A 24,043-nucleotide genomic window follows, 5' to 3' on the forward strand; every position below is an offset into this window, starting at 1 on the left:
GCTATATCTCTCGCACAAGACGATGGATCAGACTCAAGTGGCTTCACAAGTCCTGTTTCTTTATTTCCGGATATTTGTGTTGGCCAAGATGAAGAGCCAAATGCCCCTGAATATTCATTCCCTTGGAGCCCGGAGCATGATCTGTTTCCAAAAGCCATAGGTCCTCTTAGTATGGTTTCTCCGCTGAACTCCATATCGTCTTCGCAGCTTCAACATAGTCAATTCCCTCTCAGCGAGACAGATGCCGGCTTAACGAGGCATTTTTTGCGAGTATTATCTCCTTGGGTAAGCCTTACTAAGCGCTCTAGACACTTTTCAATCATCGGACTGACAAGCATCTTTGATAGTTTGATTACTGTGACCCACGGCGGCAGTTTATCAACGAGGTCTCTGGGCGCCTATCTTGCTCGGAAGCATTGCTAAAAGCCGTTCTTGCTGTCTCCGCGCAGCATCTCAGTGCATTTGGACAGTTTGACCCCAATGTATCGGACAGGTACTATCGGACTGCATTGGAAAATCTCACTTCGGTAACATCAGCCAGCCACGTGGCTTTGAACGAGGAGATGCTCGCAGCAACAGTCATTCTTCGCCTTCGTGCCGAGTTCGAGGGTATTTCAATCTTGGTCTTTCTTAATCCTTGGCCACAGACCGCCGACTAATGACACGCACAGTTCCATTACCTGGAATCGACAATCAATATTACCTCGTGGGAACGCAAACTCTCCTCGAAGAGTACAGGACTTTCCACACTTTATCCGAATTCCAAATTGCGCTAGCATGGATTGGTCTCCGGCAAGAACTTCGAGTCGCGGTGATGGCCCAACGACCCGTCTGCTTCCCCCTGGACTGCCTTTACATAGATTGGAACTCGACGCCAAAGCATGACGCAGAATGGGCGCAACGAATGATGCTCCACCTTGCCGAGGTTCTTAATTATTGCTACGGGACGGCAGCCAAGATAGAGACGTACAAGATACTTACTGCAAGATCGCAGGAGTGGAGAGAGTCGAAACCTCCATCATTCACACCGCTGTTTTCGCAGCCGTCCGATGAGACCACTCGGTTTCCGCGTTGTGAGTTTGTCAACAATGCAGTTGGTAAGAAGTACCTGTGAAAGAGTCGTTCAAGAGTACCGCTGATGTAATTTGACTTCAGTAATGGGCCTGCAGCATTACAATCTATCGAAAATTGTTCTCGCTTTGCATCATCCGTCCAGTCAGCTGAGACCAGGGGATACATATACTATGAAAATGATCAATGTGAGTACAGCGATGGTGTATCTAGGACTGCTGTCTCCATGGAACTCTAATACGTCTAATACAGCAAATAATTGATGGATCTATAAGAAAATTGTGCGGCATCGGGTTTTGGAACCCGGATTGTGCTTGTGCAATTGGGCTTGCTTGCACGGGAATTATTTTATGGGGCGATCGGTTTCATGACCCGGAAGATCAAAAAGCTTTTCAAAGTGTCTTAGACCTGGCAAAGGAGAAACACGCGTGGCGGGCATGAATGCTAGTTATGAGATGGCTGTTCCTATATCCTTTCCAATTGATAACAGCAGATATACCCCAGGACAATGTCCAACATCGCCTTTTCGAACGGTAATGATAAGTAAATGGGTTAACCCCCGTTGACGAAGTAGTTGTTGCATACTATGTACAATTCTTGCTTGGCTTCACATTCCACCGCATATGAAAACATTTACTTCAAGAAAACCAAACGAAAAATGTCCAATAATAAGCTTGTAATCCAAATTCCTGTGGCAAACACAGAAGTTCAAGTCTCGCGCTGAACCTTCTTTCGTTCTTCCAGGTAGCCTTTTGCGATACTGGAAAAGGTGTGGAACTCGACAGAATCGCCCCAGCCCCGAAGCCAGCCGACAAAGCGATCAACCATACCCATGACATGGGCCATACCGCTGGTGTCGGGGTGCATCAACAGGGGGAAAATGAAAGACCCGTCCTCTTTATCGACAGTGGAGTTCTCCCACAGATACATGAAGATATCTTTCCACCGCTGCTCAACGACGCGCACGTCAACGAAGCCCTGGCTATTCGCAACATGGGGGAAATATTGCATTGCCATCATATCCTCATTGTGCCACCCAGTAGGAATCTCAACAAGCGGATGACCAGTAGGCCGCGCATTCATTTCGGCAATCTTTGCTGGCTCCATCCAGGTGCTAGCAGGTCGGGAGTAATCAATGCGTTGGAATGGAGGCTCGCTCGGCGTGAAGTAAGGCTGGGAATCGTGATGACTCAGGGAGGAATCATACAAGAACTCAAACTCTCTGAGAAGATCGATCGTGGTCTCACGCAGCTGGTACATGGGTGCGCGGTATCCTCGCACCCGTTTGCCGGTCAAGCGCTGGGCCACATCCATGCATTTGACCAAAACATCGCGCTCTTGGGCTGGCGTCATCTGGTAGGCGCCCTCGTGGGCATAGCCGTGAAGGCCGATTTCAGCGCCCGAGGCAACGATCTCTTTCACAATTGACTCAAAGGTCTCGATGGTATGACCTGGAATGAACCAAGTGACCTTATCGGCTACCTGGTGCTTCTTCAGCATGTGCAGCAATCGGCGACCACCCACTCGGCCGGAGAAGGTTCCAGTGCTATAGTCTGCGAGGTTATTATCTGGGTGATGTCCTGTGCCGATAAATGCAGACAGCGCGTCGAAATCAAACGAAAGAGCAATTTTAACTCTAGGTTTCGGTGCGCTGATGTTCGGAGGCAAGCGAGTTGCCAGGACTAGATCGGACCTTTGACGAGGGGGTATTCCGCATAAAAGCTCAACAATTCTAGACGCAGAGGGCTCGCTAGGCTCTGGTTGAAGATCAATGAAATTGACAGACGCTTCCTGGTGAAGCCGCAAGAGGTCGTGTTTCAGCTTGGAAATGATCGAAATCACTGGTTTACCGAAGTTGCTCTCGTATCCAATAATCTGAATTGTGAATGGATTGGCCAGAGTGTGACTATGTGTCTTGAGTGCATTTTGAATCTGGTATTGAAGGAATGATTTCACTTGACTGAGCAAGCTTTGTCGGGCAATGTACAGTGCATCGTCTTGATCCCATTGGGACAAAGGTACTTCCCAAATTGGATCTTTGGTAGCTTGAGCTTGACTCCTGGTGTCGATAATAAAGTGATCGACTGTGCCATGCAAGGCACCAATCGCTGAATCAATCTGATGGACTGAGTTTCCATCGGGTATCGGCCTGTCCAGGGTGACCAGGGCTATTTTATTACCGTGATTTTCTGCAAAAGCCATGAGTAAGACGACTTGAAATTTTTTAATTTTTTGGGTTGTTGATTCTGGCACTCACCTGCGAGCGAATTGTGCAGAGATAGTGTTCCAGCCCCGGTAGAACCCGAGAGGAGGATATGCTTATCTTTGAAATTGGAAGCCATGACCAGAATGACTTATGGAAGATGTAAGGATATGACAAGAGAGGGAAGTGAACTTTTAGTTCAGGCAATTTGCAATTCAACGTAGAAACCAAGACCACACGCTACTGTAAGGTACTTTATATCGGTTGTGTTGTCATTCCTGAGGTCCTAATATAACTTAGTCCCATCGGAGGGTTATGTAATCCACGATAAAGCCCCCAGGACTAGTTGAAGGAGGCAACTGCCAGCGAGACGGCGTCAGGGTCATTAGTCACAGGCTTTTCTTGGCTTCGCACACGACAGCCACTTATTGTCACAGTCATAATCTCCGAATGAGATTCCCTGGAACAGATGCGTCGATCCGGCAGGAGCCAGCGAGAGGGGCAATTGGGTCATTAGTCTCAGGCTTTTCTTGACTTCGGATATGAGAGCTTTATTATTACGTATTTGTGTGGAAACCAAATTGGTCAGAGATGCATATCCATGTCCAACTAGATATCCCGTTTTCGAAATTCAGCCTGGCGGCACAAAACAAATAAATCACCTCCTGATCGAGAAAACGACTTGTCGCGTTGCTTTAGCGCTTTGCGCTCTGTAAGCCGAAACTTGATGTACGCAAAAGTTTCAACTGCGATATACCCCAAAGCCCCACGAATAGCACAGGCGTCTGAGCCACCTTGCTGAGCATGCTGGAGTGACCACTCCATCCGTGTAGTTTTCCTGGGCGGCGATGGTAATTGTATGTCTAGGTCTCGATTTCTATCGGTCCGTGACTGATGCCTTTGTGACCGCGGGGCAATATCCCGGGTTAGACGCGTTTGGAGCATAGCTCTTTCAGTTGAAGCCGCATACCCATTAAAGGTCATGTAATCATGAGTGTATCCCATTGTCACCAGCGTGTATTTCGATTTTTTTAGAGCAACAGTAAAGGGGCGTTAAGTCCTGAAGATGCGGAGGTAGACGAGCTATATATACAAGAATGTGGCATCGTGTGGGGAGCGGGGTCTAATTATCATTATTAATATGCAGGGCCGTGCGAGGTCGTCGCGAGGTTGAGAGCCCCCAGGGCCGAAGCGGAATAGCCCCGGAGGCCTGTCAGAGTGAGCTGGGTACCAGCTATGGAAAGGCGTCAATGCAGAATAGAAATTGCAGCAGGGAGTTGGAGTGATGAAAAAGCCAAAATAAGAACTATTTCGGCTTACCACCAGCTCTCTACGGGCAAATCACCTCCCACATGGACTTCGCTGGCTGATAGAAAACCAGCTACTCTTGCATGGCTCTGGAAAATCCGGCCCTATCAAATATCAATGATATTGATAACCCCAATTGAATATGTTCAATGCGTCATGTCCCTCGTAGCAGTTCTCTGATGAAGTCTACCCAACCAAGACGTCGCCGTAAACCTCCGAATTCTTTTCCCAAAAATCACAAACAGAATAACCGACAAATTATTAGCCAGCAAGACGCCACCAAAGATCCCCGAGATAACAACCGCATATCCCCTCGTCAAGATCCAATCCAGCAAATACGAAGCCATACCGAAGGAGATAGCCTGCTTGCCCAGGTTCATGGCGATGAGCATTTCAGACGTGTTTGCATAGTACGAGTCCACGGCGTAAGCAAGTGTAAACGTAAAGTACAAGTATGATCCGAATTGGTCCATGACGACTCCGACAAAGTATCCGATCCAGTGCAGGTCGCGCTGCGCGGTGAACCCGTAGACTACCAGTCCGGCTGGGGCGAGGAGGATAGCTGGGAAGAGGGCTGGGAGGCGCATTTCGGCTTCACGGATTCCGTTGTTGCGTTTTGTGCGGTAGGCGGCTAATCGATCGGAGGTTGAGGTGAATGGGAGGGCGAGAAGGTAGCCGATGAAGGAGGCCACTGCTATGAGGCCGGAATTTGTCTGTTTTTTAGGGTCAGAGATAGTAACATTTTATTGAAGCGTTCGGAGTTCTTACTTCACTCCAGTTGTATGGGGGCGCCGTGATCTTGAGTGGGAAGGTGTAATTGAATGCCAAAGCTCCGAGGCCGATATATAGCCCTGAATCATGAAATTAGCAGGAGTAACTGAAATTCTTTGGCGCAAGACCGACCGTAGGTACTGATTACCCAGAAAACTGCTGGGACCAAGAAATACGTAAAAGACCGGGCGATTGTCATGAAGAACTCGGGCTCTGGATCAATAGCGCTCCAAGGTTTGAGAGTAGACAGAAAGCTCTTTCTCCGAGGCACCGACACCGATGACACGTTCTCAAGCTGCGTTGGATGGTTTTTCATTTCATCTGTCGGGTCCATGGCGAGCGAGGGGGATGATGAGATCTCTTGCGTCAAATGTTTGGAGCGGTGATATGTAGATTCCTCGACGAAGATGAACGCCAAGATCAAAAGGGCGGCAGCAAAAGCGGCTTCGACGTAGAAGAAGAGTCGCCACGAGTTTCCTCCTCCCAGCATATATCCAGCGTATAGGGGACCCGTCGCTCCTAGGCAGAGGCAGACTGCATTTTGTCAGAAATTGCAACCCATGCTCCCAAGGTGTGCTGAACGAACTAGTATAGTAGCCAATCTTCTTTCCCCGCTCGTGAATGTAAAAGATATCGTTGACAAGCTGCACGGGCAAGCTCTCGCAGACGCCACTAGCGTAAGTTAATTATTAGAGATCCAACGCAATCTCGCTAGAAGGTGACCAACCTGCCAAAGCCGTGAAAGACCCGAGCAACCATAAGCCCGCTGTAGCTCGTAGCCCTCGAGGCACCGATCAAGCCAGCGACAAACTAGACGGTATTAGTCGAGAAGCGGTAAGAAATGATGATCCATCGGCCACACCTACCGTCGCCATTGATAAGAGTGTCACTGGACGCCTTCCTATCTTCAAATATAGGGGCACAAGGAAAAGCGACCCTGAGAGTCATCAGCGACACTCGTCAGTATCGGGGACTGGACCATGCCTACCAAATCCGAATGCCAAGTTCGGGTAAGAGATCAATCCCGAAGCTGCAGCTGGAGAGATACCGAATTCCTCGCTGTATAATGTAATGTAGACCGACGGCCCAGTCAAGGAACTGTTCCCGAGGAACGAGTAAAATGCCATGATGAGAAGAATGGTGTTTTTCTTCCAAATCGGCCACTATGTATTCCACAAGTATCAGCTGAGATGTCTCAAGGCATATTTTGACTCCATGATTGATACCTGAAGAGGGTCATTCGGGTCCTCCGCCGGAACCGGGTACAACGCTTGTCCATAGGCCGTGTCATCACCCTCGACGGCACGAAGATCCACCGTCCCAGGAATATCGCCTTCATGGGCGTGACTGCCAGTCAAAATTAGAATTCCTGCGTCAATCAATCATCGAAGCATCAATACCTATGCACAAGATGGGGCCGTCTGGCCCTTGTTTCCTCCATCTCCATGGCCAAGGACTAATGGATGCAGTCTGGCCTAGAACTGAAATTGAGAGTATTAATTGTCGATGAAGTAATAACTCAGGTGGTTATGGCAAGCTTCAGGTTCAGGCGATAATGAAGGGGGCTCCTAGGCTCTTTTGACCCAGAGCTGCATTACTAGCGATGGGGCTAGAACCCCGACGCAGCCTTCCCCGCATCGCTCCACATCTTCCCCAGATTTCAGCCTGTTATCGCCTCACGCTGATTCTCTTCATGGGGCAGGCCCCACACGCCATATCTGGGGCTGCAAGATCGTACATTTATGTGAAGAATGATGATAGTTCATCGATCAGAAGTCTGGGCCTAACAAGTCCCACATAGTCAGTGATTCATCACTCCGTTGAGAGCTGGAATAACCCCAGGAGATGTGTTCAGAACTTGCTGCCGTTCAAGCCTATTGTGCAAAATGTGGAGAGTATCGCCACAGCTTTGGTGCCTTGCACGACAACATGTATGCTTGACTGGCTCAGTAGAGTCAAAATACTCCCATTACCGCACTCAGTACCAAACTTCCACGCTGTATCATGAATCGAGCAGTCTCTATCATAGTCAATGATTAGAACTAACTTTCTCTATGAAGAAACACGATAGGAAGTTTAGACTGTCCAGAAAAATACTATTTGATCACCATCCCATTTATCCACAACATGTAGACACACGCTAAAAGGCCCTTTCCCTCCTGGACTAGCTTATATTTCTGTCATCGACCCCTGATCCATTTCGAGAGGGAGGACACAAGAAATTATACGATAAACTCAAAGCTTTCTCAAAATCTAAGAGAAGAAAAACAATCAAAATGCTATCCCATCCCGCTAAGTAAAGACATCAGTAGCGAAGCGCTCCTTTGTCCTCATCGCCTCAAAGAACTTCTCAACAGCAGTCTCCTCATCCATCCCAATCTCAGTATACTTAAGTTCAGGAACCTCACCCGCCTCCTTCGCCTTCCGAATCACCTCCGCCCTACGCTCAAGGAACACCTTCTTACAAGCATCCCTGACCCCATTCCCAACACCAGTACTTCCGCAAACGTAAATCCTAGCACCCTGATCGAAGAGCGCCGTCAACTCTTCCCGATCTTCGAGCATGCGGTCTTGGATATGTTGACCCTTCCCATGTTCGGGCCGACTATACGACCAGCGGACATCGACTGCGCCTTGTGCGGCCCACTCTGCTAGTTCGTCGGCGTGGATATCATCTTGTCCCTTCGTGCGACATCCCACGTACAACACTGCCTTAGCGGGTGCATCAGCTTCATGGAATCCAGCAGACGATGACCGACCACGGATCTTCTCTGCACGATCCATAACAAAGCCACGGAACGGCGCGAGACCGCTACCCGCACAGGCCATGATCATGGGCGTTTGAAGGTCGGGCGGAGGCTTGAAGCCGTAGTGGGAAGGGCAGACGGAGATATGAGCGCGCTCGCCGGCTTGGAGTTCGGAGAGGTAGTTTGAGGCGACGCCTAGGTATTCGGAGGCTTCGCCCTCGAGGGGACCTGAGAGGGCTGGGTCCTTGAGGACGGAGAATGTAATTGAGCATTCCGAGGGGTCGGAGAGGGGCGATGAGGAAATTGAGTATTGGCGCACACGCATTGGGGGAAGCATGGCGAGGAAATCGCCGATTGGGAGTTTGATGGATGGGTAGCGCGTTAGAAGGTCGAGGGGGCTTATGCGTTTGCGGACGATCTCGTCGGTGAAGTGGCTTGGGCTGGAGGACAGGTAGCGAAGTTCGGCTTGGGTTTCGGCATCGGTGGCGAAGTCGGCGAGTAAGTTCATATCACGCTTGGAGGCCGGTTGGGAGAGCTCGACGTAGGTGGAGAGGAGTTCGAAGGCGGAGATGGGTGTGTCGAGAGGGAACGCGCGTGAGCCGGTGGTTTTCTCCGGTTTTTGGATGCGCAAGACTGCGTCCCAGGGAAGATCGAAGCGGCGGATAGCTCGGCGCACGATGGTGCTTGGGTTGATTGGCAGCACGGCTAGGTAGTCGCCGCACTGGTAGGTCATGTCGGAGGGCAGCTTGAACTTGACGTGTCGTTTGGTGGGCACGCCTGGCGCTGTCAGGACCTTGTTCTCGACAACGAAACCTTCCTGTAGCTTTAGGCCAAGAGTAGAAGCGCGCACGCCCGAGCTCACGTCGACATGCAGCGAGGACTTGGACTTGGCTTCTTTGTGTACTACCCCTCCGAACTTCTCCCTGATGGCGGGCCAGAAGGCAGTCTCGCCCCAGTTATCAAAGTCGGTGAACATGTCCGAGTTGGCCGCATCGGCCAGGCCCAAGTCGCAAAGTCTGGTCGCGCCGTTTTTCTCGACAAGTTCGTTCACTGCCTTGGGGATGCGGTGGAAGGTTGTAGCCCAGTCATCTGGAGAGTTTTAGTAATAGAACTTATGAAAGGAAGAGGATGGTACTCACGGTGTCCACAGCCAAAGACTGCATAATTGACACCCTCCAAGCTACTATTCTTGAGCTCACTCAGCCACTCAAAGAAGAGGGCTGCATTATCCGGCGGCTGGCCCTCATATGAAGCCGTGATGAAGACAACGGGACCATCGGTGGGAATATTCTCCCTCGCCGAGTCCAGGGAGCTGGGCTCAGCCGAGTACCCGTATTCAATGGCATCATCAGCCAACCGGCGCGCGAATGCCTCGCAGGTTCCGGTGTTGCTTCCGTAGAAAATGTGCATAGGCTTCAGCTTGGTACCGGCAGGAGCGACCTTAGGTTTCCTCTCGCTGTTGGTAGCGCTAGCATCCTTGTGAATATCTGGAGTGCCACCCAGAAGCAGACTCAGGCTGGTCGGATCAAGGTTGTGACGGAGAGTAGCCCTCATGTAAAAGCCCTCGGGTTTGATGGTAAGAGTCTGTTTGAGACGGAGGTCGTAGCTGGGGTCATCCATCTGGAAGTTGAAGTTCTGCATCAGCACTGAGACAAGGATAAGCACCTCCTGCCACGCGAATGGACGACCGATACAGCCACGCATTCCGTTACCGAAAGGCTTCCAAGCATTCTGGGGCAGCTTGTCGAATTTCTCGTCGAGCATCCGCTCCGGACGGAACTCGTCTGCATCTTCACCGTACACCTTAGGGTCCCGTTGCATTTTGCCCAGTATCAGGACAATAGCCTCGTTCTTGTGCAGGGCGTACTTTCCACCACCCAGTGTCACGGGGTCTTCCTTGTTCTTCTCCGGGTGGGCATGCATTCCGATCATTGGGGCTGTCGGCTTCAGACGGAGTGTTTCACGCATGACGGCCGTAAGGTACGGCAATTTCGACAAGTCCTCCACGGTGATCTTGCGTCGACCAATGACACGGTCGACCTCTTCCTGGAGTTTTTGGTACGCACTGGGGGTTTTGAGGAGAAAATAGAACATGAAAGATAGCATGCCAGAGGTAGTTTCGTGGCCTGGTTCTCGGTCAGCGTGGAACACGTTTGCTATAGCAACAGACACCTACCAGCAATGAGGAAAGTGATCATATTATCAATAATTGACGCATCAGTCATACCCTGGCCCGTCTGAAGATCACGACCCAGGATAAGCGCATTAAGCAGGTCTTTCTTGTCGATGGGGTTGTTCTTCCGAGCATCAATCAGCTCCTGCGACAACTTGCGGAGGTAGCTGATGTCGTTCCAGTACTTTGCGTTTTCACTGGTCGGAATACTGTTGAGGAAACCCGGGCGCCGAGCCCGGGTACCAGATCCAGACAGGAGACCAACCATTGCCTCAACGAAAGGATGCATTTCGTCATGGTAGAATGAGTTGAAGCGCGTGCCCATCGAACAGAGGGCGATAGTGTCGAGGGTCAAGCGGGTGAAATCGTCGGTGACGGTGATAGGGACGTTGGGTCCTTGTCGCGCCCATTTCATGACGAGCTGGCCAGCAATGTCGTACATATCTAGAAGGCAATTAGAGTCGGTCGTGGGCGCATTTCGGGGAGATCGATCTCACCATCGAACATGCCGCGAATCATCAAAGGTCCGAACGCGGGGACCAGAATACGGTGCGCAATGGCCCAGTTCTCCTCCCCGGGGTAGTTGGCCGTAAACAAGCCATCGTTTGTGCCATTGCGAATCTCCTTCAAGCCAGCGACGACGAATTTGGTGAATCGCTCCTCGTCGCAGACCTCGTTGACGAGTTCATGCGAGCTGACGAATACGCGCGTCTGGCCAAAGGTAGTGAATCGGAAAATAGGACCTGCAGGCTGGTTAGCGGCGACCTCTATGTGCAGGATGAATGTAGTGTACCATAGGTGTCAACGAGTCGCTCGAAGCTGTTCAATGGGACGTCGGCCTCGATTTCAAGAAGGTTGCCGAGAATTGGGACACCCTTTGGTGCCGGGATGGGGACCTCCAAGCTCATTGCGATGGTTGAAGCAATGAACAGCAGGAACGGAATGGGGAAAAAAGAACCTTTTGAGATCCCGGATCGAAGATCATAGCGGGGGTGGAATTCGCCAATTCCGCATCCGTGCAGATCGGCAGTTTTTACCGATCAGGGGTCTGGGGTTTGGCGTAAACCCGATCGCCCGTCAGTCCAAGATCTTGCTATCTCTCCTAATTATGATCTCGGCTTTTACATCTGGCATTTTATCGCATTTTACGAATGCCTTCTCCTATGCATCCTTCGCACACGCCCGTTCGAACATATTTACGACCAATCTCAACGCGATGCCAACCCCGACGAAACTAAAGTTCGCGGGCTCCACCAACCTCGGCTCTTTCACAAGCGAACTAAATACTCCTTAACTTGGCAATTTGCCGGCGCCCGATGAAGTTTAATAATAACTCACCTCGGAGTTGTTACACTTTGTGTATCCGCCCAAGGCTCCCTTGTCAATGACCTCATTATACAGCGACGTGGCTGCCGTGGCGATTCCTAATTTTAGAGTGGACCCCAAGTAAGGACAACCCCTTTCATTGAATAACCAAAATAAAATCTCGACTCGTATTTTTCGAAGAGAAATAAACAACCCATGTTGATGAAAGTATGTACATATCATGCCTTTAATAAAAGAGAGAGATCCCGATGTGTGGGGACAATGGCAGCCTAACAACGCCGACGGATTTGAACCTGATAAATCGAGAGACCGGAGAGTGGATATCAACAAAAACCACACCTAGCGAAACGGTGGGAAAGGGGTTTGCGAGAGAAAAGTCATTAGGGCAGTCCCAGGGCCATCACAGACGCCCACAGAGAAGGATGGTCACATCATGTCGTGGCGGCATCTGAGAAACTGGGACGGGCGAGTAGGTTCGCAGAACCATTCATGACGGGGAAAGAAAAACTACACGAGTGAAAAATCTAAGTGACCGGGCGGTAACCGCTGTTTCGCCACTCGGTCGCTTTCCAGCTGTTTTGATAGTTCTGCATCTCGTTGCGGTCTGTGGCGTCTTGATCGGTGTCGAGAGCGTGTTCGAGGCGGCCCTTACGGCGCTGGCGCAAGCAATACAGACCCAGTGCGACGAAGACGAGGGTTCCGGCGGCGGCAGCTCCGGCGTAAACGCCGACGTGGGCGCCCGTGCCTAGGTCGTCCCACTTCTCGGAGAGCGACTTGGGCGGGTTGTTGATGTGGTCGAGAGCGGTGGAGTTTCCTCTATCAGATTGTTAGTGGCGCTCGCAAGGAACTGTAGAGGGAAAACTTACGGCGTGACTTTGATGCTCTGCCAGGAGCCGGAGTGGTCACCGTAACTGTACTCCTTGCCGGTGTGGAAATCCTGGACGCGGACCTTCTGCACGGTCATGGTGAAAGGTGCCTCGCTGTAATCAACCAGACCACCAGCCCATATAACGGTGCCTGGATCCGCGCTCTTCGTACCCGCGGGCCAGTTACTGATCTTAACTTGGCAGGGCGTCTGAGGATAGTTTTTGCCGTAGACGGTGCTGCTCGTGGAATAAGGGACAGTGCGAACGAGATCGCCGTCGATCCACCACTCGAGCTTGTTCTGGTCCCAGTAGGTGGTATAGTTGTGGAATTCGGTATCGGCATTGGCGACGGCGTGAAAGCCGCCTCGGTTGTAGGTGGTGTGATTGCCCTTGCCGAAGAAGTTGCTCTGCACCTGGCTGGTGTTGTATCCAACCCATTCCCAATCGATCTCGTCAAGGTCGTCCGACTCCAGCACCACACTGCTGATGATACCCTTGCCCTTGGCCATCTTGACCCAGGATTCCACCACGCCGAAGAAAATATAGAAGTTGGACTGAAGCAGGGTCGACTGTCCTTCCTTGGTGAGGGTGAATTCGGCTCCGTCAGATGTGGTGGTGTAGTCACCGGTGGTCATGTTCCAGATGGTAGTGTCGAGGGTGGTGTTGAAATACCACTCATGTTCCGTACCCAGCGCCGGGTCGGAGGGACAGGTCTTGTCGAGCGGGTTGCAGTCGGTAAACGTCTGAGCGAAGGCATTGCTGGCCAGAGCCGCCAGCACGGCGAGGTTGAAGACGGCCTTCATGGTGTATTTACTCTTTCTCACGCCCGCCTTTACTGCTGCTGATGGATCCGGGAGTTCACAATGAACGGATACGAGGTAGAACCTCGAAGTACAATTAATGAATGGATGTGCAAAAATAGACGCACGGCAAAAGGATCGGAAGGTGGGAAGCCACCGGCAGTAAAGGTTCGTGGGAGGAGATTAAGGGAAAAAGAGCATACGGGTAAGGGAAAGTTGAGAGGGAACGCCACTTGAGACCAAGTGGGCTCTCGACATGATGACTAGTGCTCGATTCGTACGATTCCAGGGTTTCAGGGCACTCACGGCCACGGCAAGGGGAAAAGCTGGCAGCGAATTATTGTGCTTTTGGGGTGCTAACCCGGTCCAGTTAGAGGTTTCTGCACCAGGGGTACCCTTTTTTCCCGATCGGGAATGGTGGCGGCCCCGTGCCTGAAACTAAACTGTTTCGGATTCTGGCCAAGTCTGCACGGGTCTACGCGGGCTCGTTATTGGCCGATAAGCCTAAGATCCCAATGGCCGAAGACAGCGTACGACCATCAGGAGGGGAGGAGGAGAGCTGGTGTGAGGAGGGAAAGGATCCGTGGTCGCATCGCCTTATCTGTGAGCTATCATCCTCGTGTAAAGGTGTCGATCGCACAAAACCACCCAAGTCCAGTAGCTGAGCTTTTGGTTTTTCTTGGCTCCGAGGACAAGCCGGTCTAGACCTGCCATGGTGGTCCGTTGAACTTGGGCTTGCACGGAAAGGGACAATGGTGGAAACATGATTTAAAAAAAAATGAGAAAATAATTATGAGAAAAACGATAGTTCTTCCCTTGGATCTATTTCGAGACCCTGGGCAGACACCCCAGGTCTAAGGGGGGGGTCGAAACTTTTGCTGCGTCATAGTGATAAACGCGTGGTAAATTACCACTAGGAAGTACCTCACTAAATAACTATTACATAAGGGAACTAATAAAAAACCGACCTTTCCTAACTAACTAACATTAGTTCCAAACCGGCCTGAGTTATATTTAATGGATTGTTCACCCACATCTGCGCATCCTCCAACTCACGAACATACCAACTTTTCATTGGCTCCACAAGCTCCCCCATCCATGGCCCTAATGGCAACTCAAAGCTCGTGGTTTCTTCGTTTCCCCTTTGAAATAATTTCATTGATTGCGTCTTTCTTGCCAATGAAAGATACCAAGTCCTTGCGTTTGACATGCAAAACACTCGGCGAGATAACGCCATTCTCCTTATCACGCGTGTTTCTTTCGGCCAATTCATTAAACATCCAAGTTTTCCGCGCCATAGCGGACCATCCAAAATTTCGACAAGAGATCACGGAGATCATTTGGGATGACGCAAGTTTTGTCTCTGCGCCATTAATCTGGGAAGATATATATCCAATAACCGACCCCCAAAGTTTAGAAACCAACCCCAATGAAGGATGTCCTAACTGGTTCGTGGATGGATGCGAAGAAAACCGCTATATGATGAAACGTCGGAAATACCATAACGTGGACCGGCCCAAGAACCAGATGGATTCACAGATGCCTTTGAAAGCCTGCTGGGAGTATTATTCGCAAATATTGAATGATCAGACAACTGTGATCGAATCTAAGGAGGACGAAAAAGCCTTTCTTTATGGGCTAGAGCGGTTCCCACGGCTAAAAAGAGTGACCGTTACGCCTGCGACTCATGGCTGGCTTTTTTCTCCGCTATACGAGACACCTATGATACGAGCATTTCCATATGGCTTTAACTATCCTATTCCACGAGGATGGCATATTGAACAAAACGAGGGTCAAATTGCCAACCCATTACATTGGTCAGAGGCCACCGACGAATACAAACAACTATGGAGAGGGGCTCGAATCGTCCTTCGCGTTCTATCACAGATGGAGACGCATAATGTTTCTGAGCTGAGCTTTGATTCAAAGCAACTCCCTACTGGAATAAACTATCTGATCTTTGAGCGGCCATGTGAAGAATACAATCATTTTACGACTATTATGAAACGTCCAGGCTTTCGGCGCCTTGATATTTCTTTGTTCACTGGCACTAGTGGGATTTATAGCTGGGCGGGATTCCGAAGTGGATACTTTCTTAAGGCTATCAGCATGGCTAAAGAATTAACCCATATCCATTTATCAACTACATTTGATGATGGATCTTCAATGGGGGATCCGCCTATGCCCTTAAAAGAGGTTTTCCCTATCGAGAAATGGCCAAAATTATATCATTTGGGACTTTCTCGTTTTAGCGTGAATACGTCGGAGCTGATCGATTTACTCAATTTGGCTCCAGCCTCATTACGTTCTATTAAATTAGAATTTCTTGAGTTCCCTAATGATGAACTTCGTTTGTCTGGGCTCTTAGGTAGAATGCGGGAGGAACTGAATTGGGCTGAGAGAGATCAACCATTAACACCGACCGTCACAATCGCTATGGAAGGCTATTACGGAATGCCGGGGAGGTTCGTTGAGGTTACAGACGAGGTGGCAAACTTTCTATACGGCTCTGGTGAAATTCCCGTGAACGGAAAGGATACTCGCAACCCTAAATTCGGAATAGGGACGAACCGTGACCTTTTCGAAGCGGAGTATACTCGGCCCAACGTCAGCGTCTAGGATCTTGCGGAATTGGGAATTGTTTACTAGGGAAATAGATCAACTGGACCTCGAGCATAAGGTCTAGATATTTGTCATTAACTTAGACTCAATAATGCCATGGGTGTATTCAATAAACTGTATCAGTATATATTACGATATACCTATTAACATTTCCAACCGATTTTACCGTTGGTATCACGTGGAAGATACGCCAACACAGACATACTCGTTCGCCTGTAGGCCGGAGCAATTAACCTTCACCGCTGGATTCCAGGCGTAGAAAGAAGCCAAGGGAATCCCACGGCTGCTAGCAATATCATAACATCCATCGTTGGCAACAAACTTTATATTAACACTGCTCTCAATTTGGTCGACACGAACGGCGGAATCACATTCAATCATCATATTTCAGGTTTTCTCGACCGGGGTCTGTACGAGTCGGGGTCCTGCTAGTCAGACGGACCTATTGCGCAACTTCGGTGTTAGCGGTTGTGACAGAGAAAAGGAAACAGAAACTAAAGGCGAGAAAAAGAGGGAAAACTTAGTAAGGGGAGGATAAACACATAGTAAGAGACACCCGTTATCACAAGGGTGACCGGGTAGAGGGTCTGGAGGGTCACCCGTGGGTGAATGCTAGGTCTAGTCGGACGGGGCCCTTCCAGTCTCTACAGCCCCGCGGGTGTACAGGATAGCAAGCCGGGTATTATACGGTACATGTTGTTTCTCTAGGAAGAGAGTCGATAAAGTAGGATAAAAAGGGGGGAATACTGAGTGTAGATGATATTCGACTTGGTACTACCATATCGAAAGCTCTTGACGCTCTGATTGGCTATCACATGACTTTGTTCCTTCTTTTAGCACTAGTTCGATTTCATGATTTCAAGGCCCATTTTAAATTTCATTTTGCTATCTTCCATTTTCCCACTGTGGCTGCAAATCCACTTGGCCCACATCCGAAGTAAGACCCTGTGGACCCTTCCAACTTCCGTTTGCCACATTCCACGTTCCACGTTCCCGTTGTTTCTCTTCCCCTTTTCCCGCACTTCCTGCCGCACTGTTCGCAGGGCTCGAACGCAACGAGATGTCCTAGCAACTAGCTGCTCTCGAGGCCCCCACTGTATCTCGCCATTCGTAGGTTCGGCGTTCCTGACAGCGTCCAAGCTTTGCGGCATTGGCCGTTGCATGCTTAGTGCCGTACGTAATTCGACTTGACCCGGTCGTTTCCCAAACTTGCGCAGCCGAGTTCACAACCGTTATCCACGGGTTACACGTATATTCAATTTTCGGTCATGCATGTGCGACGCTCAGTCCACACAAGTATAGTTCAGGGGTTGGATCTTGCGGTCAGTGGCCTACGACATGGCATCCATGACACTGGGATGAACATGAGCTAGAAGATCGAGTCCGAAATAAACTGCGTTATTCAACTATATTCGTCGAGTCGTAAATCTTAACTTCCATGAGTATTGTGTCATGCTCGTCACTCGTCAACGCCGTCATCGTTCTCGATCGCTGAAGTCCTCGATCGGGCGCGCACTCAAAGCAGAAATCCTCCAGACAAAAGCAACGCCAATCCATTATTCATTCCAAGGTTGCCCATTCGAACCCATGTACTCCCAATCCTGAGACAATTTCCTCATTCCGCGATATACACCTTCTGTGGCCGCCGCACATCATCACGATACCGCCGCGAGACGCTGGGTGGCTTCTCGACGTAGTCAGCGTATGCGCCACGACTGCGTCTTCTTCTGCGACCGCGCGACGAACGAGCGATGGGAGGACGGTAGCCAACGTCCGGCTCGCCCCCGCCGCTCCAGGCACCTGGCAGTTGGCACACGCGCCACAGCCACAGGACCAACAGGGTACCGGCGATCGAGCCGAGGACGATTCCGGCAATCGCACCTCCGGAAATGGTACTGGGGCATCCGGCCGGGGCACGAGCCACGATGGGGGAATTGATGGGTGCCTGTAATGGTGTGAGATGCGATCGCATTCGGAGCCGTGGTTCACAGTCGGGCCGCCCGCAAAAAATGGAGATGGAGCCGTGGAATGCAGACTGCACTTACCATTGGAGTTTGCCCGAGTATGCTTCTTCTCTCCGATCGACCCTTTCTGTTCTGGGCTTTTCTTCTTCTGGTGGGATCTCACACCAAGACGATGCTATACAAGATGGCTCTGCAACGATATCCTCAATCTCGTCTGAAACAAAAGTCCCCGGCAAAAAAGGTCGAAGCCAGAAAAGAGCCGAAGGCGAGGGAAAATTGTCCCGAAACAAGATCCTTCCGGGTTATAAAAGAATAAGCCCCTCTTTCAACAGCCCCAACCTCCTCATCCCGCGCTGACGTCAAGAGAGCGTCGGCCTTGGCACCCGCGAAAAGTAGCGATCTGCCTTCAAACCTGAAACTCAGAAACGTCGTCAGCATTCGACTCGGCCATTGGCTACCGTCTCATGTGCGTTGTGTGCTCTATCTGCAATTGGCTTGGGGCCGGGACTTTCGGACTGGTCGGCCTGTCCGGCTTCTGGGAATCATGCAATCCACATGCGTGGCATGCATGCAGTAGTCTTCAAAATCAGCCTTACTACTTGACGCGGGGAAAGATAATTCCGAAAGACGCTATCACCGCTACATAATTCTGGCAGAACTATCATCGTAATGATTGTAACTAGTTAGTTAAGTTAACGTAATCGGAAAGCGAGCTGCGCATGTAAGCGAGCTGCGCACCTCAAAACACCATAGTAAATGCGATATTTAAGAACACAATATTTCAACAACTATAACTCTGCTCGGCTTTATCTTTTGTATCCTACTTTCCTAGTGTATAAGAAGTCGATTTTAAGAGTCTAGGTCAAATTAATTCTGATTTGACAGTCTTTTCCAAAAAATACATTGTAATTTAGTCTCTATCGGCTTCAAGGATATATTTTCCAATCATTTTATCCTGAAAACCCCCGAGTTATTCAAATACCCTTAGACTCATTATGAAGGACATAGATTTATGAGAAGACATTACAAGAAGCTATCGTTGTTGAGATATAAAGTTGTAATTTATCGTGTTTACTATGGTGTTTTAGGGTGCGCAGCTCGCTTACATGCGCAGCTCGCTTTCCGAATACGTTAACTATTGCTATCAATGAGTCATCGTCATACCCCTTTTCGACGACTCCATCCTTTTCTGCAGCCCCGTCTCTTTTCCCTCTTCTGCGAATGTGAAGACTTTGTCTCGCAACTTTCTTTTCTATTCTTTTTCAATTTCTTTTGGGGCTGTTTTTCTGGAGTCGTTTTCTCCGCAGCCAAATTTTGTGGCTCTTCATTCTCCCACACGTACACGAGGGGATGATAACCTGCACGAGCGTCCCCGTGGCTCTGCCCCGAGATGGCCCATTAACTAAGACTGCCGTCAAAGATATTATCGGAATATTTGCCACCAACGAGTGGCGAATCGTGGATCCAGAAACACTCTTTCTAAAGAAGAATGCTGGAGCAAACCAAAACTATACAATAGAACGACCAAAGACTGAGGGTGACGCGGATCCAGGACCTCGCAAGGTTTTCCTTAAGTTCCACGGCGAACTCGACAGAATAATCGAAGTTTTCAAACCCTTGGCCCCCAACAAGCACGAGGAGGCACAGCTATGTCACGATTACGGTCAGTCAGGTCTCGGTGCCAAGGTTTACGGGTTCTTCCAGACAAAGGACGGCACGTTGGGAAGGGTCGACGAGTTTCTGGATGCACGCAATTTGGAGCCAGAAGATGTGGAAGACGCAGGTATCCGAGCTGCTGTAGCCCGAGGGTATGCCGCTTTCCACACCATGAAGACGCAGCTGGAGGAGAAACCTGATCAGGTCTATTACGATATCATCACCAGGCAGTTTGAAAAGTATCATAAGATGCCCAAGCTCAAAAAGCTCTTCCATGAAGGAGGCGTTAGCATGGACGATCTCGTTGATTACGACTTTGCGTCAAAGATAAGGCGGATAACAGACAGGCTGGAGTCGATAAGGGGAAAGAAAGGATGGTGCATCCACGATGTACCATTCATGAATGTGATGGTGAAGAACAATCCCAAACAAGGAGAAAGCAAGATCGTCCTCATAGATTTTGAGTTCGTCTTTCGGAACTACCGAGCCTTTGACATTGGTGCACACTTCATGCAAAAGGTGTTCAAGTGGGTTGATGAAGACGGCAAAATGGCCACCTACAGGCCTTATATGGAAGAGGAGAAGAGGCACTTTTGCGAGGAGTATGCCGAGCAGTGGAACCAGGAGACTGGTGACTCGGACACGGGGGAGCAAGTTTTTAGGGAATCCGAGCTGGGGTATTTGCTGGCTATCACCTGGGACATCCACAACATGCTCTGCTACGTGGAGCAGGAGGATAACAAGGACCTCTTGAACCGCTTGGACCTCTTGGCGTTTAACAGGCTGTTTGAAGAATTTGTCAATCAGTATAAAAGGCTTGGACTGGATATTCACGAGTAACTAATAGGGCCAATGCCAGGCTGTGCCGATACATAGGATACGGCTGTGCCGTATCCAACCACGACCCACAACAGCTTCATCTCGCTTGCGATAAGAATAGCAGCGATAAGTCCCCTATATAGCAGCGAGACCGCAGCGATTAAGGAGAAGACCTTTCTTGCTTCTTAGTCTTAGATAGACAATTCTAGAGCCCCTAGCCTCAACCACCAGAGGGCCAGCCATTCACATATCTAAGACTCAGCAATTGATCGAACGATCGCTAGTACTCAGCCAAGACGCAGCTATGGACCAGCGATTGGGCCACGAGCCGCAAGTGACGGAAAAATAAATCCAACGGCAGATCCAAGAGAGAGTAGGGGAAGTCCTTGCGCCTATTCAGGCACAGCTAGGGCAGCTACTACGAGTCCACGTCGCACGCGGCCTGATCGCATTGCGGAGCATTAGATCTATCTTGGCAAGATTCTTTGAAAGGTGACGTCCACATTTCTATAAAGTAGCGCTCTAATGACAAAGAGGCGCTACCCTTTGTCCAACTACTTCAGTTCCACATGTCCGGGAGAGGGCGGCACCTCGCCCGACTCCCAAGCCTTAACTTCTTTGCCCAGCTCGAACTCGATATGTCCGCCCTTGGTCATGACCTCTCCGTGCTCAAACCAGTTCTTCGTCCACTGCTTGCCGTTGATTTTCACGCTCTGCACGTAATAACCCTCGTCCAGGCCGGTGGCGGAGATCCGCAGCGTGCTGTTTCCATTGACCGTCATGTTCAGGTCGGGGAACCAGGGTGAGGCGAGTAGGTAGACGGGCTGTGTGACAATTGGGTAGATGCCCAGCATCTGCCATAGGAGCCAGGAGTTCATGGCGCCGGCGTCGCTGTTGCCGGGGATGCCATAAGCGGCGTCTTTGAAGCTGTTGAAGATTTAGTACACGGTTTATTGGGGTGGTGGTGGTAACCTTACTATTGATTGGCCAGGGTGCGAGATTGCTCCACGCTCTTGGACTGCTTGTTGATGTAGTTGTATAGGTAGGGAGTCGCAAAGTCGGGCTCGTTTCTAGATCGTCATATTTAGCAATCAATTGACCGTCTGGATCGAGTTCATTAATTACCCGATATTTATCAATGTAGTGATGCCTGCACCATTGGCACCGAGGCTCTGGACAGACATGTTCGGTTTGAACTAGATAGATGTTAGTCTGTCTCTATTATAGGCCATGTCACCATCTCACTCACCATCAAGTCCAGGCGATCCTCAAAGGTATCAGCGCCACCCATCAACTTTATAAGTGTCTTGACATCGTGAGGAATCACAAATGAGTATTCTATCATCGCGATTAGCCATTGTCCTCCAAACCAAGAAAATCTGCCACTTACCCCACGGAACACCCTCGTAAGTAATCGACTGCCACTCGCAACCATCACAAAGCAGCGGATTATAATCACTAGAATTAAACTTCCCATTCGAAAGCTTTGGCGCCAAGAAACCCGTAAAGTTCAAGCTCTTGACACTAGGATCCCAGATATTCTGCCAATTCGCCGACCGATTGAGATACTTCTCGACATCACAGGGCATCTCGCCCTTGGCTACCTGGCTCACAGCAAAGTCATTGAGAGCGTACTCGACGGTACGCGAGATGCAGCGAGTGTTGTGATCCTGCGAGACGTAGCCCAACTCTTTCCAGTCGTCTAGGGCTCCGCGGCCTTCCTTCGTGCTGGCGGTCAAATCGGTCGGATCGAATGTGTTGTAGGGTGTTACTTCGGCGTCTTTCTTCATCGCCATGTATCCCTCGGTCCAGTTCACTGCGCCGCGTAGGCCTTTGACGTATGCGTCGGCGAGGACGTTGTCGGCGTCGGAGCCGCCTTGAACTAGGCCGTTCCAGTTGCCAGAGCGGCCATCGGGCATGTAGCCGCCATGCCTGGTTTCATTAGATGAGAGTATAATTTGGGGGTTGGGCCGGCTCACTTGTAGATATTGATGACACCGCGGATCATGGACTCGTAGTACGCGGGCTGGAAGATGTGGTAGAAGCTAACCGTGCAGCGGAAAATGTCCCCTACAGCCGAGATCAGTAAGAGTACCACCAGTCTTGCGTTGGTAAAAACCTACACATAGTATAGAAATCATCCCAGAATGGCTCCGCAGAGTCCCAGAGGGGGTTTTCGCCTGTGCGGTCCGAAGGCATCATATGCATAAAGTACAGAGAGCTGTACAGCAGAGTGACACGGGTCATATTTGCCGAGGCATCCAGCGGAACTTGGACTTTATTAAAGACATCCTCGTTCCACTCCTTGACGGCATCGGTGACAGTATCGTTCAACTTCCAGGACGGGATCTCCTTTTGAATATAGGAGCGAGCCTTTGCAGCCGAGATGAAAGAGATTCCCACACGGGAGATAATGTGCGAAGCGGCCCCGTCTTTCCAGCTTAGGAGAAGACCGATGCGGTCATTCATGGGACCTGATGTTAATATCTGCGATTTTCCGAGCGTCGCTTGGGGGATGGGGCTGTTGTCGTGGTTGTGGTATCGCGGCATGGGAGATGTGTTTGCGCCGGAGAATGCCTGGGCCTCGTCTGGTTTCTCGGAAAATTCTCCCCAGAAGTAGACGGTGAAGGATGCACCTGTTATTTCAATAAGATTGGGCTCCTTGGGGTTGGCGAGAGACTAACCATTGTTCCATCCGCCGATATATGTCCCGTATCCAGAGTAGGCTTTCCCGTCTTCCTCGATCTGGATTTCACCGCCAGTGTAGAACTGTCCATTGGCATCGCCAGGAGACCCAGGAAGGAAGTGAGACACATCAACCAGGACATGTTTCTGGCCTTCGGGGAAGGAGTAGTTCATTATTCCAGCATGGCGCGAAGCAGACAACTCAATGGCAACACCATTCTTCAACTGAGTCTTGAAGTATCCCACCTTCGCCGTATCGTTGCCAACCTAAACCCGGTCAACTTCACTCCATCACATCAGACAAAAACAAAGACTTACTCTCGGCTGACTATAAGTCAAATTATCAAGTATATTAACGGGCGCATCAACGGTAGTCAACGGCATTTGCGAAATCAAGCCATACTTCGGCTCACCACCAGTACCACTCTCGTGCATCATACTAAATCCCGTAACATTCCCATCGGGAGTCCAGCCACCATTCAAAACAGCGGTACTCCAATCCACCGCCGTCGAGTCAATGCCGAGCTTAACGACACCGAACGGACGCGTCCCGCCAACAAAGATATCACCACCACCGTACCCCGTCCCATCCGGACCTTCGGAGCCGATAAACGCGTTGACATACTGGGACAGGTCCTGCGAAGCTGCGACGGAGCCCGCAAGCAGGGAGATCAGTCCCAAGGGGGATAGTCGTGAACGCATGGCGAGGCCTTGAGTATCAGAACTTCCTACGTTGAAGAAGTGACCCTAAGGGTGGTATATACCCAAAAATAGTCGAACTAAGAGAAATCGACCCCAAAAATGCAGGTCGCGTCCGCCTGCTTTTATACATTCCAGCCCGGACCGATCCTTCCCTCGAGCGGTGTACTTCTGAGTACCTGAGCTCAATTTCAGTTCGGCGAGGAAGCCGAATCCCGGGCTATGACTATCCTGCCAGGGTACATAGGTAGAATTATGGTGATGCAGCTTCTACCCCGCATCTGTAGATCCATGTGCGCGGGTGCGCTGTTGGGGTTGGGGAGTTAGGTGTCA

At 50.2% G+C, this 24,043-nt stretch overlaps 9 protein-coding genes across 9 annotated transcripts; 3 read left to right on the forward strand and 6 right to left on the reverse strand.

Moving 5' to 3' along the window:
• Nucleotides 1-171: 171 nt before the first annotated feature.
• On the forward strand, nucleotides 172-1,114 carry N7498_007121 (uncharacterized protein; the record flags this gene model as incomplete). Its single annotated transcript, XM_058454183.1, has 3 exons — nucleotides 172-285; nucleotides 348-609; nucleotides 648-1,114. 3 exons carry the CDS (start codon nucleotides 172-174, stop codon nucleotides 1,112-1,114), a joined length of 843 nt encoding a protein of 280 aa, XP_058306432.1.
• A 665-nt stretch (nucleotides 1,115-1,779) lies between these two features.
• N7498_007122 (Glycoside hydrolase/deacetylase beta/alpha-barrel) lies at nucleotides 1,780-3,413 on the reverse strand (the record flags this gene model as incomplete). Its single annotated transcript, XM_058454184.1, has 2 exons — nucleotides 1,780-3,260; nucleotides 3,329-3,413. 2 exons carry the CDS (start codon nucleotides 3,411-3,413, stop codon nucleotides 1,780-1,782), a joined length of 1,566 nt encoding a protein of 521 aa, XP_058306433.1.
• Nucleotides 3,414-4,410: 997 nt separating this feature from the next.
• On the reverse strand, nucleotides 4,411-6,800 carry N7498_007123 (MFS transporter; the record flags this gene model as incomplete). The annotated part of the gene is made up of 10 exons (XM_058454185.1): nucleotides 4,411-4,508; nucleotides 4,932-5,295; nucleotides 5,351-5,433; nucleotides 5,486-5,887; nucleotides 5,940-6,025; nucleotides 6,081-6,163; nucleotides 6,220-6,290; nucleotides 6,342-6,516; nucleotides 6,580-6,700; nucleotides 6,754-6,800. The coding sequence occupies 10 exons, from the start codon at nucleotides 6,798-6,800 to the stop codon at nucleotides 4,411-4,413; spliced, it is 1,530 nt and encodes a 509-aa protein (XP_058306434.1).
• An 845-nt stretch (nucleotides 6,801-7,645) lies between these two features.
• N7498_007124 (bifunctional cytochrome P450/NADPH--P450 reductase) lies at nucleotides 7,646-11,181 on the reverse strand (the record flags this gene model as incomplete). Its single annotated transcript, XM_058454186.1, has 5 exons — nucleotides 7,646-9,189; nucleotides 9,240-10,226; nucleotides 10,277-10,717; nucleotides 10,771-11,016; nucleotides 11,067-11,181. 5 exons carry the CDS (start codon nucleotides 11,179-11,181, stop codon nucleotides 7,646-7,648), a joined length of 3,333 nt encoding a protein of 1,110 aa, XP_058306435.1.
• A 942-nt stretch (nucleotides 11,182-12,123) lies between these two features.
• Nucleotides 12,124-13,268, reverse strand: N7498_007125 (glycoside hydrolase family 16 protein; the record flags this gene model as incomplete). Its single annotated transcript, XM_058454187.1, has 2 exons — nucleotides 12,124-12,415; nucleotides 12,466-13,268. The coding sequence occupies 2 exons, from the start codon at nucleotides 13,266-13,268 to the stop codon at nucleotides 12,124-12,126; spliced, it is 1,095 nt and encodes a 364-aa protein (XP_058306436.1).
• Nucleotides 13,269-14,444: 1,176 nt separating this feature from the next.
• N7498_007126 (uncharacterized protein) lies at nucleotides 14,445-15,884 on the forward strand (the record flags this gene model as incomplete). Its single annotated transcript, XM_058454188.1, has 1 exon — nucleotides 14,445-15,884. One exon carries the CDS (start codon nucleotides 14,445-14,447, stop codon nucleotides 15,882-15,884), a length of 1,440 nt encoding a protein of 479 aa, XP_058306437.1.
• Nucleotides 15,885-17,502: 1,618 nt separating this feature from the next.
• On the reverse strand, nucleotides 17,503-17,859 carry N7498_007127 (uncharacterized protein; the record flags this gene model as incomplete). Its single annotated transcript, XM_058454189.1, has 1 exon — nucleotides 17,503-17,859. One exon carries the CDS (start codon nucleotides 17,857-17,859, stop codon nucleotides 17,503-17,505), a length of 357 nt encoding a protein of 118 aa, XP_058306438.1.
• A 1,342-nt stretch (nucleotides 17,860-19,201) lies between these two features.
• N7498_007128 (choline/ethanolamine kinase) lies at nucleotides 19,202-20,347 on the forward strand (the record flags this gene model as incomplete). Its single annotated transcript, XM_058454190.1, has 1 exon — nucleotides 19,202-20,347. One exon carries the CDS (start codon nucleotides 19,202-19,204, stop codon nucleotides 20,345-20,347), a length of 1,146 nt encoding a protein of 381 aa, XP_058306439.1.
• Nucleotides 20,348-20,880: 533 nt separating this feature from the next.
• Nucleotides 20,881-23,713, reverse strand: N7498_007129 (uncharacterized protein; the record flags this gene model as incomplete). Its single annotated transcript, XM_058454191.1, has 9 exons — nucleotides 20,881-21,253; nucleotides 21,304-21,396; nucleotides 21,452-21,522; nucleotides 21,576-21,664; nucleotides 21,717-22,258; nucleotides 22,306-22,396; nucleotides 22,450-22,962; nucleotides 23,011-23,278; nucleotides 23,330-23,713. The coding sequence occupies 9 exons, from the start codon at nucleotides 23,711-23,713 to the stop codon at nucleotides 20,881-20,883; spliced, it is 2,424 nt and encodes an 807-aa protein (XP_058306440.1).
• Between the last annotated feature and the right edge of the window lie 330 nt (nucleotides 23,714-24,043).

The sequence above is a fragment of the Penicillium cinerascens genome (assembly GCF_028974065.1).
Source record: "Penicillium cinerascens strain IBT 15544 chromosome Unknown contig_9_segment0_segment0, whole genome shotgun sequence".
Lineage (NCBI taxonomy): Eukaryota > Fungi > Ascomycota > Eurotiomycetes > Eurotiales > Aspergillaceae > Penicillium > Penicillium cinerascens.